Below are 14,997 nucleotides of genomic sequence, written 5' to 3' on the forward strand. Positions count from 1 at the left end.
GAGAGGAAGTGTTCATTTGTTTGCTGATGATGCAAACTTGGGTAGAGCAATAGTGAGTGCACAGGATGTCAAAATTTTGCAAGATGATTTGGATAGTTTGGAGGACTGGGCTAAGGAGAATGGATGTCAATTTAATGTGGCAAAGTGTAAGTTATGCATTTTGGAGTGAAAAGATTAGCAGCAGTATATCACATTGGTGGAACCGTACTCCAGGAGATTGATGAGGCCAGGGATTTGGGAGTGTTGGTGGATAGGGAGTTGAAGTTTAGGAGGCACATTGCAAAAGTGGCCAAAACAGCTCATTAGATCACTTGGTTGCTGAAAAATACTTTAACAAGCAGAGACAAACAAGTTATTGTTCTTCTATATCGAGTCTTGATAAGACCCCATCTAGACTACTGTGCCCAGATATGGGTGCCAGGGTTTCTTCTTGATTGGGAGGAGGCAGAGAGGATCCAGAGACGAGTGACCAAGATGATAGCAGGTCTATGGAATGAACCTTATGAGAACAGGTTGAAGATTTGTGGGTTGCAGAAATTGATTGATAGGTGGAAAAGGGGTGATATGATTGAGACATTCAAATTACTGAAGGGTTTCTATAAGATTAATTCAGAAGATATTTTTGAGAATAGAACTGGTGGGGGGAGGACTAGGGGCCATCCATGGAAACTGGGCAAGGGTTTTAGAACTAGGTTTTTTACTTGGAGAATGGTGAATAAGTGGAATAAGCTGCCAGAGTCTGTTGTGGGTGCCATGACTGTGAATGAGTTCAAGGCAAAGTATGATAGATACTGTGTGGATGTTGGTTAGTTGTTCTTGACATGATGTTTAGGGCCTCCCTCGAGAAGTCTAAGGACTCCTTGGAGTTGCCCATAATAATAATAATTATTGTTAACATCAGACTGCCAAGGAGTCAAAAGACTAATCTTGGGAGGGATTCACACTCTCATGCAAAAAGATCAAGCCCTACACTTGCCACTCTCCGGCAATGTGTCCCATTCACTAACCACTATCCTTGCAAAAAATCCTCTCCTCACTCTCTTGCTCACACCTTTTTCTCCCTCTGTTCTATAAAAAATCTCTACTATAATCTTGTAACAACCTCACCAACTTGTATATCTCAATCATTTCCCTCTCTCCTTCTATTCACAAGTCTGTGCAAATTGCATTCCTCCAGTCTATCTTTATATCCCACATTCCATAGACTTGATACTGACTTTGTGAATCTTCTCTGGACCCTCTCAGATATCCTCATCCCTTTGGAAACAAGATCTGTGCACAGTAATCCATATAGAAGGGAACTATAACTCTGGTTTTGCATGTCAGGGTCCTCCTCATCATCATTGCCATAATCTGTTGTGATGTTCTCACAATATTATGTGATCCCTAAACTTTACATCTGTACATCTAGATCTCTCATATCTTCCACCTCTCAAAATTTCCCATTAATTATGTATGCTGTATCCCATTCTTGTCTACCAAATTTCAGCTTCTTGCACTTCGCAACATTAAACCAATAGCTCTACTCACCTACCCATTTACATTACTGACTGTTGACCTGGGATGACCCCAATTTGCCAAATAGATAGGCCTGCAACCTATCCCAATGCCTCTTTCAAACTCTATCAGTTCCCTTTTTGTAGCCATTTCAATTGGATACAGTTGCACTAACTTGTGAGCATCATGTTCCTCCAATTTATACCAGCTACAAACACGTTACATGGCATGATACTCCTTGCCCATAGGGTTCTCCATTGAGTTCTTTCCAAGCAGCGTATAGAAACTTGAGAAGTTTTGAATAAAGAAGAGAGAGCTTATGAGAATGCGATCCCTGGTATCAGAGTTAACTTACCTTGCATTACTTAAGAAACTGTCATCAAATATGGATTGATCTGTATATTTTACAATGCCAAAATGAATATATTTAGGCTCTTTGGTAATTACTCTTAAGCACCAACTGCTAGTCACTTATGAAAAATAAAATTCTCTGAAACAAAATTACTTTGCTATTGATTAAGGATTTTTGTCATTTTAAGGTTTCTGCCTGATGTCCGATGAAAACCAATGGTTCGAAACGGCTTTCAGACCATTGAAACCTTAATTAAAGGAATATCTTTTCTTTGTTGTGCAATTTGGCTGAAGTGCTGAATATTCAGCGCTGAAGCATAATTAAATTTTAAACATTGAGAATGAAATTTTATAAACAAAATATACACTCATTAAAATTTTTTATAAACTTTTAATGTGTATAATTTTTTTTCAAAACATTTGTTTATGAAATTGAATTCAGTATGCTTCAGCCAAATAACCACTTCAGCCCATCTCTAATGATAACCATCCTCATCTCTCTATGCTCAACCAAATCATTCATTCCTACCATCACTAACTACTAACTTACTCACTCACTCCCATGCTTACCTCTGATATCCAAGGCATCTATCACCCTCTCATCCACCATCCTTTTAATAATTTAATCTCTGTACACTGCTGAATAATCTTGAATCATTCAGCACTTCTTTTTCTCCACCATCTTTCATTTTATTCTTTTGCATTCTTCCATTTGTATTCCCTAAATGTCTAAACATTTTGCTTATGCCTCATTTCATTTCTTATTTTAATCATCTCATTCCTCAACTCTTTTATTCAGGCAGTCTTGCTCTCTTTCTTGTCTACATGAAATAAACTTCAATTTCATGTTAGTTCTGGATTTTAATTTTTATAATTTCATATTGTTTTAGTTCTCTTTCTTATGTATCTCCCATTATTGTTTGCATTTATAATTTTCATGTTGTCATTTTGTGTGCTAAAATGATAGCTCCTAGCAGCCCTTTGTTCTGTTGTCAGTATATGATTTTTCTCACTACTTGTTTCATGAAATTCAGTATAGTGAGCATTTTGCTGTAACAGACTAGTGTGGAGGAAAATTATTAAAGGTGTGGTGGATGAGAGGGTGATGTAAAGTTTCTGCTAAAAAAAAAAAAAAAAAAAAAAAAAATATATATATATATATATATATATATATATTACCAAACTAGGCATGACTTCAGAAATATTGATTTAAAACATTGTTGTACTTGAACATGTGGAATTATATAAATTATATAAAATAGAATAAACTACAATTTATTGTAAGTATTATTTTTGGGAAAATTTCCATGTTATTCCTCTAAGTAACTACTACTTACTCACTCACTCACTCCCATGCTTATTTTTATGACTATATAGCCTACTTTCGTTTAGGAGTGCCCCTTTTTATACAATGCCATTGGCTTTTTACTCAAATCTTAGGGCATTACTGATGTGTTATAAAAACCGATATATGAAGAATAATATAGGAGGAAAATTTGGAAAATTCAAATTTTTGGATGTTGTTGGCTGTCTCCTTATTCTGGCGATATGCATTCATCTGCTGTTAAGCTTTTAAAGGAAGGGGGTTTGGGGAAAAGTGGGGGTAAAGCAATGTGAGAGAATTATTTGATAATACGCAGGTTTTTTTATATGTATACTATTATTATTATTATTGAGGGGTGGGCAGAGGGTGCTTTGGGAGGGGGAGGGTCAGGGAAGGATCTGAAATAGAAACAATTTTTTTGGGAAAGGGTCAGGGGTGGGAGTAACGGGGTGTGAGCCATTTCAACAGTGCATCGTCTTTGGAACTCGTGAGGGAAGTGGAGGCTATGTCATGTCGGCTTGGTGTTTCTGTCTTTGGTGTACTTGTGTTATTGCCTATTGGTTGGAGTCATGACTTTTTATGTTATGGAGCTTCCAACTCTTGGAGTTTATGTAGGATCAGTGGATGTTTATTGAATTTTCGTCACATTTTATGGATATAGTTTCCAATATTCCAAGCAATGTTTCATTATCTTGTATGTCTAATATTATGGCCTTGTCGATTTGCAGGCTATGTTTCTGTTCAAGGGCGTGGACTGCTATTTCTGTTTTCCCTATATTTGTATTCTGTTTTTCTTTTGTTGTTGCATTTTTTATTGTTTCTGGAATAGGGATGTTACAATCATGGAAGTGTTCTTGTAGTCTTGCCCATAAAGACCTGATAGTAGAAGCTTTATTTAACTTTTATTCTGTCATAATCAACTTTCAAAATATTATACAGATTTAAAATGCTATTCAGTGTAATTTATTGAACTGCAGTTTATACTACTTTGCACTGTATTTATTTATTTTACTATTATTATTACCTCATTTATATAATTGCATGTTTTTTTATGTTCATGGTTGTCTGTTATTATTCAACTTTAAACAGAATAATAATAATGCCATTGATAATAATCATTAAGTACAGTCTCTGAAGGTAGCTTTTTTTTTTCATTATTCTTTGCTATATGTTAATGATTCAACCATTTCAACCTCACATTCCCATTAATACTCAGCTATAACTTATGTCTTAATCACATCTGTTTGAAATTACCTTAAGGACGATTACTTAAGGATACTCTGTAAAATAATAAGGTGCTGTATTAGTTGTATCTGAACATATTTTTCTGATGCACCCAACCAGAATTTATTGTTATGCCATATTAACTTTTGTGTTTAGAAACATTAGCATCTGCTATGAAATCTGGATCTTGAGAAGATTGTAGGTGAGAGAGAGAGAGAGAGCGATGGTAGCTGTATTCTTACACACTGTAATTTCAGCCCAGTCTATTTTTTTCCTTCTCTCATGCTAACAAATTATTTATATTGCAAATGTTGAAAAAATAAAAAAAAAGTCAGTTAAGAAAAGTGTAATTTACTTATTAAACTCTTAACAAAAAATGCATAGGCAGTGTAAAGAGGGAAAGAGAGGAGAAAGAAAATTTATTAAAATCAGAATTAATTCTTTATCAAGTAAGGAAGTATACTAAGATAGACAGTGCAGTTGATTAGCTTGAAAGAGCAGAAGGAACCTATGGAAAGTAAAAAGGTTTATTCAAAAAAAAAAGTAAAAATATAAGATAAAGGGAGAACTAAACTTAATATTCATATTCAGTTTTTGGAAGTCACTGAGGAAAACAAGGCCAGTAAAACTCAGATTTGAAAAAGTATTAGTAATGAGAAACATTTCTTGAAACTGATTTTATAGATAAAATGGATGGTTACAATTATAAAAAAAAAATAAGTTCCTGGAGAAATTGGCTCCATAACAAAATGAAATCCAAAAGAAAATGTAATATAATGAAAGGTAGATAGAGTAACAATAGATAGAATACTTCCTTGTGTAATGTGAAAAAAAAAAAACCCACTAACTTATTTTATTCTCATATAGAGTAGACAGTGATTTAATGATAAGGTAAACTGGATCTGCTGAAGAGCCATTAGACAAGTGTTGCCATCTTGTGGTCCACAACACAACATATTATTGTCTGAAATGAGTTTACAGGATGGAAACCCAAATTTCCAGAAGAAGAAAAACACTTGCCACTACTGCAGATCAACTAACTCGGGAACCGGTCAAAGAAAGCTTAGTAAAGTTCCTCTAGTCACTGACTAGAATCGAATTAAGAACATTATTATTCAGGTGGCCTAGCACTATGGATGCAAACACCACTTTCACAGGAATACACAGGCCTTGTTTTAATGAAAAACATTTGAAATACTGTAATCTTTATGAAGAATTTTCATGTTGAATTCAAAGAATTTTGAAAATATTCAAAATAGTCTCCAAGAAAATGCTGTTCTAAAACTAAATGAGTTATTAAAAAAAAATTGGCAACAATATTACAAAAGGCATATTGTATGCAGAACTGGTGGATTTTGCAAGAAAAATTCAGGGAATATTGACAATGACATTAACAATCACAGCAATGAGACTTATTACTGCTAATGAAAATTGTAAATCATTCAAAAACTGCTTATCACATTATCAGGTTTTAACTAAATTTAATTTGCACACATTGACATACAAGGTGTATTTTTAGTCTATACTGTATTTATTCAAATATAACTCACCCTTGCGTATATCTCTCACCCCTGATTTTACTTTACAAAAAAAGAAATTAAAAAGTTTTGCATATAATTTGCACAAAAAAGTTTAAAACTTTAAGAAATAGATAGTGAATGTTGTTATGGCAGTTTCAGATATTTTGAAATTTGGTTGAAGAGAATCAGCATTTCAACTCGACAATCGTCGGTTTGCCTTTTTCATTGAACCACATGATCTTTTGTTAATACCACACCAATCATATGCATTGAGATAGAAGGAACCAGTAGAGGAAATGTGGAAGTGAGAGCATTGACTTCTACTTGATCTTGGATTGCACAGGGGTGGATTAAGAGAGACCTTCATCAGAGCTGTTGTGCAACTGTGGATTTTAAGAGCTTGACATGATTTCCCCAGAAATATTAGTTTAATTGCAGAAACATTATCGGTAAAAAAATTCATGTGAGCAATAATAAATTATAATGCATACTGAGGATTTAATTATAAATGTCAATTTCATTTCTCCTGAAAAACTTTAGTTTCCAAAAATCCCCACATATATCTCGCACCATGGTTTTTTAACTCTGATTTGGGAGGGAGGGGGAATGCAAGTTATATTCGAGTAAATATGTTAATTATTCCTCTTCACTCCATTGGGAGCATAGGGCCTTGACCATGGATCTCCATCTGACTCTATTTTATGTTTCTCTCTTCATCTGTGTCCAGTTCTTTCCAGTCTTTCTGAACTCTTCTTCTTCTACTCCCCTCTGCCAGCTCATCTTTGGTATGACTTTGTCTTTTCATGTTTTCTTAGTACATATCTTATCCATTCTCTTATTGATATCATACATTATTGGTTTTCAGTTTTTTTTGCCATAATTCTTTATTGGATATCTCTTCTGGCAATTTCATTTGTAGAATTCTTCTTAAACATTTATTTACAAAGTTTTGCAATTTTTTCCTAATTGTTTCCATGTATCTGATATACAGAGTAGAACTGATTTACTATTTGTATTAAATAATCTGATTTTGTTTTTTAAACCTATTTTCTTTGATCTCATACTTTCTCTAACATGTTAAAAATTCTCTGTGCTCTCTGTATCTTAGACTTCATATCTTTTGCTCCTCCCTGTTTATTTATTAATGATCATAAGTTATTAAAATTCTCCACTGTTTCTAAGATTTGGCCATCCAGTGCTATTTATTCTTTGTTATTTATTTTTATTATTTTGGTTTTCATTTTATTTATTCTTAATCCAACAGTCAAGGCTTCTTCATTGAGTTTCTTTGTTTTTTCCTTCATATCTTGTTGTGTATGTGCCAATAAACATATATCATCTGCAAAATCCAGATCGTGTAGCTGTTCTATTAAATTCAACTGTATTCCTTTTGTTTTTCATGGCATTTCTCATAACTCAGTCTACAACAATAAGAAATATTGTTGGGAAGAGAATGCAGCCCTGTCTAACTCTTGTTTTAATTTCAAATTTTTCTGCAAGTTCTCATCATTTGTATTTTTTATTTTTCATAATTTTTTTTAAACTATGTTGATAATTTTATACAGTGTGCCATAATAGGACATTAATTTCCATATTGCTTCTCTGTCGATGCTGTCAAAAGCTTTTTCAAACTCAACAAAGTTGATAGAAAGATTTGACTGTTCTATTATTAGGAGTGTCGCTATTTGATCTATATGTGACCTGTTGGCTCTAAATTCTGCTTGTGTTTCTCTTAGCTTTTGGTCTATTTCTTTTTTTAAATTTTTTCTGATATTATCCTTGTTAGTATTTTACTTCTGTTTAATAATGATATTCCTCTCCAATTACTACACTCAGTTTAATCTCCTTTTTTATCCTATAAATATGTATAAACCTTATCTTCAAACCAGGTGTCTTGTGAGAGGTCTTCCTCAAAACTAAAATATATTCTAAACAGAATGTTTTCTTAAAAGCTTTAATAATACAGTAACTAAAATCAGTTAACAAGAATATTTTTAATGAAACAGCATTATTATTATTATTATTATTACATAACACTTCCATGGAGTCTAAAGACTCATCAAGAGTGAGTAACTATAACTCTCTATCTCCACCAACTGCAACTACCTTCATCATCTACACCAGGGGTGTTCAACCCATCGATCATGGAGCGATTTTTGGTTGATCTCTTGTATATTCCTCCTTACTTACAAATTTAATTAAAACTGAAGACATAATATTTTATTTATCATTATTTTTAATTCGCTTTAAGTGTATTGCTATTGTTTATTTATTTTTCGTTAAAATTGTCAAATCAGTAATTTTCTTATAAGTCCGGGTAAATGAATTAATTTGGATCAGTGGAAGTTAAACAGTGAGCGAAGTGAATACGATTATAAACAAAGTGTAAAAACTTGATTGTAGCTTAAATATTAAATATTCTAAAGCACATTCCATCGATTTTTTACTTAGGTTAAGTCCCATGTGAATATTGTAAAAAAATAAACTGTGTTTGTCTCGATATAGTTTGTATTAGATGTTTTTGTAAATAACTCTTTTGAAGCCATCTGTATATACTGCTTTAATAAGAATATGCTAGAGTGTTAAAAACAAAGGCAATGTTTTTGTCACCGAAGCTGTACATGGCGGCATTAGAAAGATTGCTATTGAAACGTATGTATGAGAAAGGCTTGCAGGCTCTAAGTGTAAACATCTCCGAAGTCAGTCAGAAAGAGTTCAAACAACTTTCTGATGGCCGGCAACTTGCTATCAAAAGAAAGCGGAGGAGAACAAAAGGTGTGCCGAACTTGAAACTTAAGATAAAAGACTCATATTGATTCTTTGGGGGTTGCCAAACTTCATGTGAGGTCTCAGAGGAGGCCTAATAAAAAGGGACTGAAGCAAGCAGAAGGGGTCCCGGTTCCAGAATTGCTGTCAGAGGGAGGCTGCCGGTCCAGAGTTGCCATCAGAGAGACTGCCGGGATCCACGTTGCTTGAGACGAGTTTCCTGCTTCCAGAAAGGAGCTTCTTGGTTCGAGACGTCGCTAGAGAGAGACTACTTCTAGGCCGCAGACAAGGTTTCAAATTGCCGAAAGGAAGAGTTCCAATTGCCGGAGGAAAGTTTCCAGGCCAGATTAATGTCAGACGTTCACCAGTGTGTTGCGTTTTCATTACAATTTGATGAATCAAACGACTTCACTGATATTGCTCAGTATTTATTTGCATGGTATTTCAAGATTATTCAAGTAAAGAAGAACTTTTGAAAATTATACCATTATTGGGAAGGACTAGGGGAGAAGACATTTTTTCGGCATTTGATGAATTTGTGAAACAACACAAACTTCTCCTTTTTAAACGTGTGTCTGTTACTACTGATGGTGCTCCTGCAATGATAGGTAATAAATCAGGCTTCATTTCATTATGTAAAAACAATGACAAATATCCAGATTTTTTGATATCTGTATTATTCACCAACAAGTACTGTGTAGTAAAAGATTAAACACAAAAGATGTTTTGGATATTACATTTAAAATTGTAAATTCTGTTCGAGGAAAAGCCCTGCAATGGCGGTTATTTAAATTACAGGCAGATGATGATAGGGAACTTCTGTTGTACAGTAATGTTCGCTTGCTCAGCAGAAGTCAATTTTTAGAAAGATTTCTTGTATTTATTAACGATATAAAAATTTTTCTTGATGAAAAAGGAGATATTTATCCACAATTGAGTGATAAAAGATGGTTGTTACACTTATCATTTTAGTAGATTTCTGTGCGAAATTAAGCAATTTAAATTTAGAGTTACAAGGTAGGGATAAAAATTTAATTGACATGTTAAGTTCAATGAAAACTTTCCAACAATACTTACTTTTATTAAAGAAAAATATAAATGACCGAGAATTTAGACATCTCCCATATTTATTAAAATTTTTTGAACAAAATTAAGAAATGCTTCGCTATGATTTAAAAGAATTTATTCGTGAAATAGAATTAATTGAGGAAGAAATAAATTCAAGATTTAAAGATTTTAATAAGACTGATTGTATCTTTTATCAATAATCCATTTCAAGAAAACTAACATCACAGAAATTTCAAATGAAATTAGTGGGCTGTTTGATATAAACCAAGCTGAAGTAGAACTTGAGATAATAAACATTCAGAATAATTTACATTTAAAATCGATAAACAATGAAGTCATTTGGAAGTATGCACATGAAAAATTCCCAATATTAACTGATATTGCACGAAAAATTCTGTCGTGTTTCAGATCGACATACTTGTCAGAATCCACTTTTTCAAATATGACCGTCATAAAAATCAATTAAGAAACCAAATTACAAATGATCATTTGGATGATTGTCTGCGATTGAAAATATTCCGAGGTCCAAACAATGCCAAATTTCACATTAAGTTTTTTTTTTTTTTTAATCAACCAGCATTTCCTGTAACTTGTGAGTTTGTAATCAATCTGTTGTTTTTTCTAACTTTGGTTTTCCAAAATAGAGAAATAAATATTTTATTCCAATATATTTTTTTTTTGTTGTATTAAAATAATTAAAAGTGATAAATACATAAAGTTTTTAGTTGTTTATTTGTGCGTAATCAGATATCAGGTTGGGGGAACGTGATCTATATAAGAGAGTAGATCGGCGAATAACTTTTTATAGGAAAGTAGCTCGCGTAGTAAAAAAGGTTGAACACCACTGATCTTCACCAATGCCATCTACCACCACCACCACTAGTATTTTCACAGACAATCACAAACATCCATGCCCACGGTAAGATTCGAACCCGCAACCTTTTGTCTGGAGAGCTGATACGCTAACTACTCGACCAACCAGGCCGGCAGAAAAATTTCCTCTAGTCGCTGACTAGATTCAAAACTAAGTCTTCCTTCATGCTGTTAAATGCCGTGGTATGCAAACGGCACATCCAGTGAGCTACACGGGCTCTGTAATTATTATTATTATTATTACGTTACCCCTCCAGGGAGTCCTAGGGACTCATCAAGGGAGGGTACCTACTCTACAACTCTGTCTCCGCCAACTACAATGAACCGCAACTACCATCATCATCTACACTAATGTCATCTACCGCACCACCACTAGTACTTTCACAAACATCCATGCCCACGGCAGGATTCAAGCCCACAGCCTTTTGGCTGGAGAGCAGATATGCTAACCACTCAGCCAACCAGGCTGGCAATAAACTATGATATATATATTAATATTTAAAAATAATAATATATAAACAGACAAAATTTATGGAAGGTTATAAGAGCTTATGGAATACCTGCCAAACTTATTAACATTATATCTATTTTATATGATAACAGAATAAGACAAGTGTGTGTGTGTGAGTGTGTGTCCTGTCACCTTTTTCTAATTAGACTTGTAATTGATTTTGTGATGAACAAGACTGGAAGGGAAGGATTGGTGATTAACGTGGTCTCAGAACCTTAAAATATGTGATCTGGATTATGCTGATGATTTGGTCTTATTCGCAAACGATGTGGGAGAAATTAACTCCATTGCTGCAATTGATGATGCTGTGAGTCAGCTAGCTTTTATTATTAATATTGAGAAAACAAAGGTAATGAAAACTGGCGATTAAGATAAGTCCCCTATCTTTCTTAAACGTTATCTTATAGAGCAAATATCTGACATCAGTTATCTTATTAGGTGTGTAACTGATATTGGTGAAATGAGGAATGAAGTAGCTAGAAGGTTAAACTTGGTTTCAGGAACATTAAAAAATTATGGAAAGTTTAGAAACACAGCAGAATATCAATAAAAACAAACCTTAAATTCTACTATAGTCTTTATTTTCTCTGTTTTGCATTATGGAACTGAGACATTGCTGTTGTGTTAGACTGATAATTGGATTCTTGATTCCTTTGATCAGTGGTGTATAAGGAGTAATTGGGGGGGGGGGGGGGTCCAATGAGATCAGCACCTTTCACCATTGTATCCAATTTACTCTTGAGCTAGAAGAGAACAATTGGATTGCCTTTTTAGATCTCCTATTACTTCATCAACTATTTGCTCCACTGAATTGCTCTCCACTTAATGGCTTTACCGAATCATATGTCAACAAGATAATAAGTATAGAGTTTCCTTGTCATTTGCCTCTTATGAAAATAGTAATATGAGGTGGTCCATCATATCACCATTATGTATGTTAAGGCGTCTTTGAAGGTATAGCCAAACTACTTAGATCTGTTGATCTGCAAGTGTCCTTCCATGCTATCAACAAGGTATCTACTTTTCTTGGCTCAGTTAAAGATAAACTACTGCCTTTAGCCCGCCCTGGAGTGTATCATATTCCTTGCCAGTGTGGTTTATCTTATTTTGGCCAAACAGGTAGATCTGCAGCCATACTTCATTATGAACATTTAGACTACATTAAGTTCCATGAGCCAGAACAATCTGGACTTGCAGAGCATGCTATCAACACCAAACACAGAATTCTTTGGAAAAAAATTAAGGTACTCCATTAAAGTAATAATCTCCTGGAACGTTTATATAAATAAACAGAGGAGAGTGTATAGGTAATGCTAATATTAGGATAACCTCATGAGATTTTTCAGATTAGCTGTTTTCTCAAAACTATTGCAAAAAAAAATTGTATATGTCAAAGAGAGAATTTAGTAAACTAAGAATATTGCACACTCTAGCACCATTGCTGCCCTATGGCTGCAGTGGGAGGTATATACTTACCTATATAAGTTGCCAACCAGTGTTCCAACTTTCTTTCTCTAAATCCAGAGTAATTTAATAATAAGGTGGTACACCAGTTGGCAACTTGTATAGGTAAATATGACCTCTATTGCTTCTGCCTTAGTATCAATAGAGAGGTAAATATGACCTCTCTATTGCTTCTGGCTTAGTATCACCACTATGAGTCTGCCTCCCACTGATGAGACCTCAATAAAGGTTGAAACCGGTTTGGGTAGTTGCCCTTCCCTTAATGCATAGCAGTATAGATGTCTGCAAGGAGATGTGCTTTGCATTATGGGAGATACTGAGACAAGGAGTGATGAGAGCTTGAGCCACCTTTGCTACGAGTTGCCTAGGGATGCACCACCTTACCTCAGTCCTGAAGATATTTTCAGGCGCAAACTTTGTTTGCTTACACTTAGATAAAGGATTAAACTAAATTTATTATAGTCTAACCAAGTGCAAAATAAACTTCCAACATAAAGTGCTTCCTTTTAAGTGAAAAAGGTGAAAGTTCTCGACTTCATAAAATAATAAATAAATAATAACAAAAAAAATACAGTATGCTGTTATAATTATTCTATTTTATTATTAGTTATTGTTGTTAATCTCTTACTGTACCTAATTTATAAATTAAATTTTATCATAGTATATATAGGAAAAAATATAGTATATATATATATAGGGTTCGGTACTATCTGTGGCGTGTCTTGGAATGTATTCCCTATGGATGGGGGAGGACTACTGTGCATGTGTATATGAGTGAGCTGTTCTTAATTTTTGCAGTGCACCTTATCTTGCTCGTGAAGTTTTGTTTATATCAGTTATATGAATTTTCTGCTGGATATAGTTTTCTAGATTGTTGTTTTAATGATTACATGTCTATTAAACATTATTTTAAACAATTTTTGTGCAATCCTGTACTATGTCAGTACTAACAGTTTAGATATTTATTTTTAAAGCTTCGACAAGAAAAAGTTCAACTAGAGCAAACACTTGAGCAAGAACAGGAAGCCCTAGTAAACAAACTCATGAGAAAGATAGAAAAATTAGAGGCAGAAACTTTAGCTAAACAGTCCAATTTGGAACAGCTTCGTAGAGAAAAGGTGGAACTTGAGAATACTTTAGAACAAGAACAGGAAGCATTGGTGAACAGGTTATGGAAACGAATGGATAAACTAGAAGCTGAAAAGAGGTAACTGTTTTCATTATTTGAACTTTTGATATTTGACATTCTTAAAAGGTATCCATGAGAGTACAAGAAATGTGCAAAAATTGATGTATTTTCACTTGAAATATATAGAAATGTATATTAAAAAAAAAAAAAAAAAAAAAAAAATCATAGGGCATACATATCATTGATGATTATCTTGTAATGTTAATGTTCCATAAATATGTATTGTTATATTGAGTACAGTTGACTCACTCTGTAACAAACTACTGAAAAGTCCCAACTCAAGTCCCTATATCCACCATAGAGCCTCTGTAGCTCAGTAGGTATAAACGAAGCCCTTTGGTCAGAAAGACCTGGGTTCGATTCCCATCTATGATGTGAAAAACTTTTATCAGGTCTCTTTCAACAAAAGGTAAGTTAGACAGTCTTATACAGAGGTAGGGTTTTTTCCCATCCAGAAACGCTGGTTTTTTCATCCCCCATAACAGGCAAACAGGCCCTATGAACACACACACACACACACACGGATTGCAGTCAGGAATACTTAAGAAACAGTCCCGAGTCTGGATAAAATGGGGGGGGGAGATTTGAGATAGTGCTGCACCTCCCCGTAAAAGAGGCTCATGGCCATTGTATCATCATACGAAACAAACAAAAATACATACCGTGCCATGCCATTGTGGTCCCTACAAATTTGTTATAGTGAGAAGTCAATTTGGTAAATTTAATCAAATGTAAATGTGTAACTGAATTCTTCATTCTTCTTAATTGCTTCTGTCTCTCTCTATCTGTAGGGTGCCCAAACTACAGATAGAGAACAACCTACAGCCTTCTAGTAACTTTCATCCAGCCTTTGAAAATATATCATGAAATCTCTTTATTATTATTGTGAATGAATGTGTAGAGGCTTAAGTGCTGTGAGGACATCATGTTGGAGGCTTAATGGATTGTATGTAGCACTCAGAAAGGATTAAAACAGAATTTAATACTTCCTATATTTCATCTCAGTTACTGAGACATCTTCAGGGATTACAAAAAAACTAATGTAACATATACCACACAATATTAAGCCCAACCACATGGGTGACTCTAAAGTCCTATCTAGGTGGAGCACCCTCTAAGGGCAGTTGTAGGTGGAATGTAAGGTAGGATCGCTGATGATAAGTGTTTCCCAAATCTTAGGAAGCTTAATGCAACCATATTTACTAAGATT

At 34.1% G+C, this 14,997-nt stretch overlaps 1 protein-coding gene across 1 annotated transcript in view; it reads left to right on the forward strand.

Moving 5' to 3' along the window:
• The window catches only part of LOC150099497 (coiled-coil domain-containing protein 6-like), a 185,062-nt gene that overhangs the window by 56,447 nt on the left and 113,618 nt on the right, over positions 1-14,997 (forward strand). The window contains exon 3 of the mRNA XM_090403510.1: positions 13,573-13,805. Within this exon, the coding sequence (XP_090259636.1) occupies positions 13,573-13,805 (233 nt within the window). The remainder of the gene's footprint in view (positions 1-13,572; positions 13,806-14,997) is intronic.

The sequence above is a fragment of the Typopeltis vanoorti genome, chromosome 14 (assembly GCF_054136105.1).
Source record: "Typopeltis vanoorti isolate ZY-2024b chromosome 14, IOZ_Tvanoo_1.0, whole genome shotgun sequence".
In the NCBI taxonomy this organism is placed as follows: Eukaryota; Metazoa; Arthropoda; class Arachnida; order Uropygi; family Thelyphonidae; genus Typopeltis; species Typopeltis vanoorti.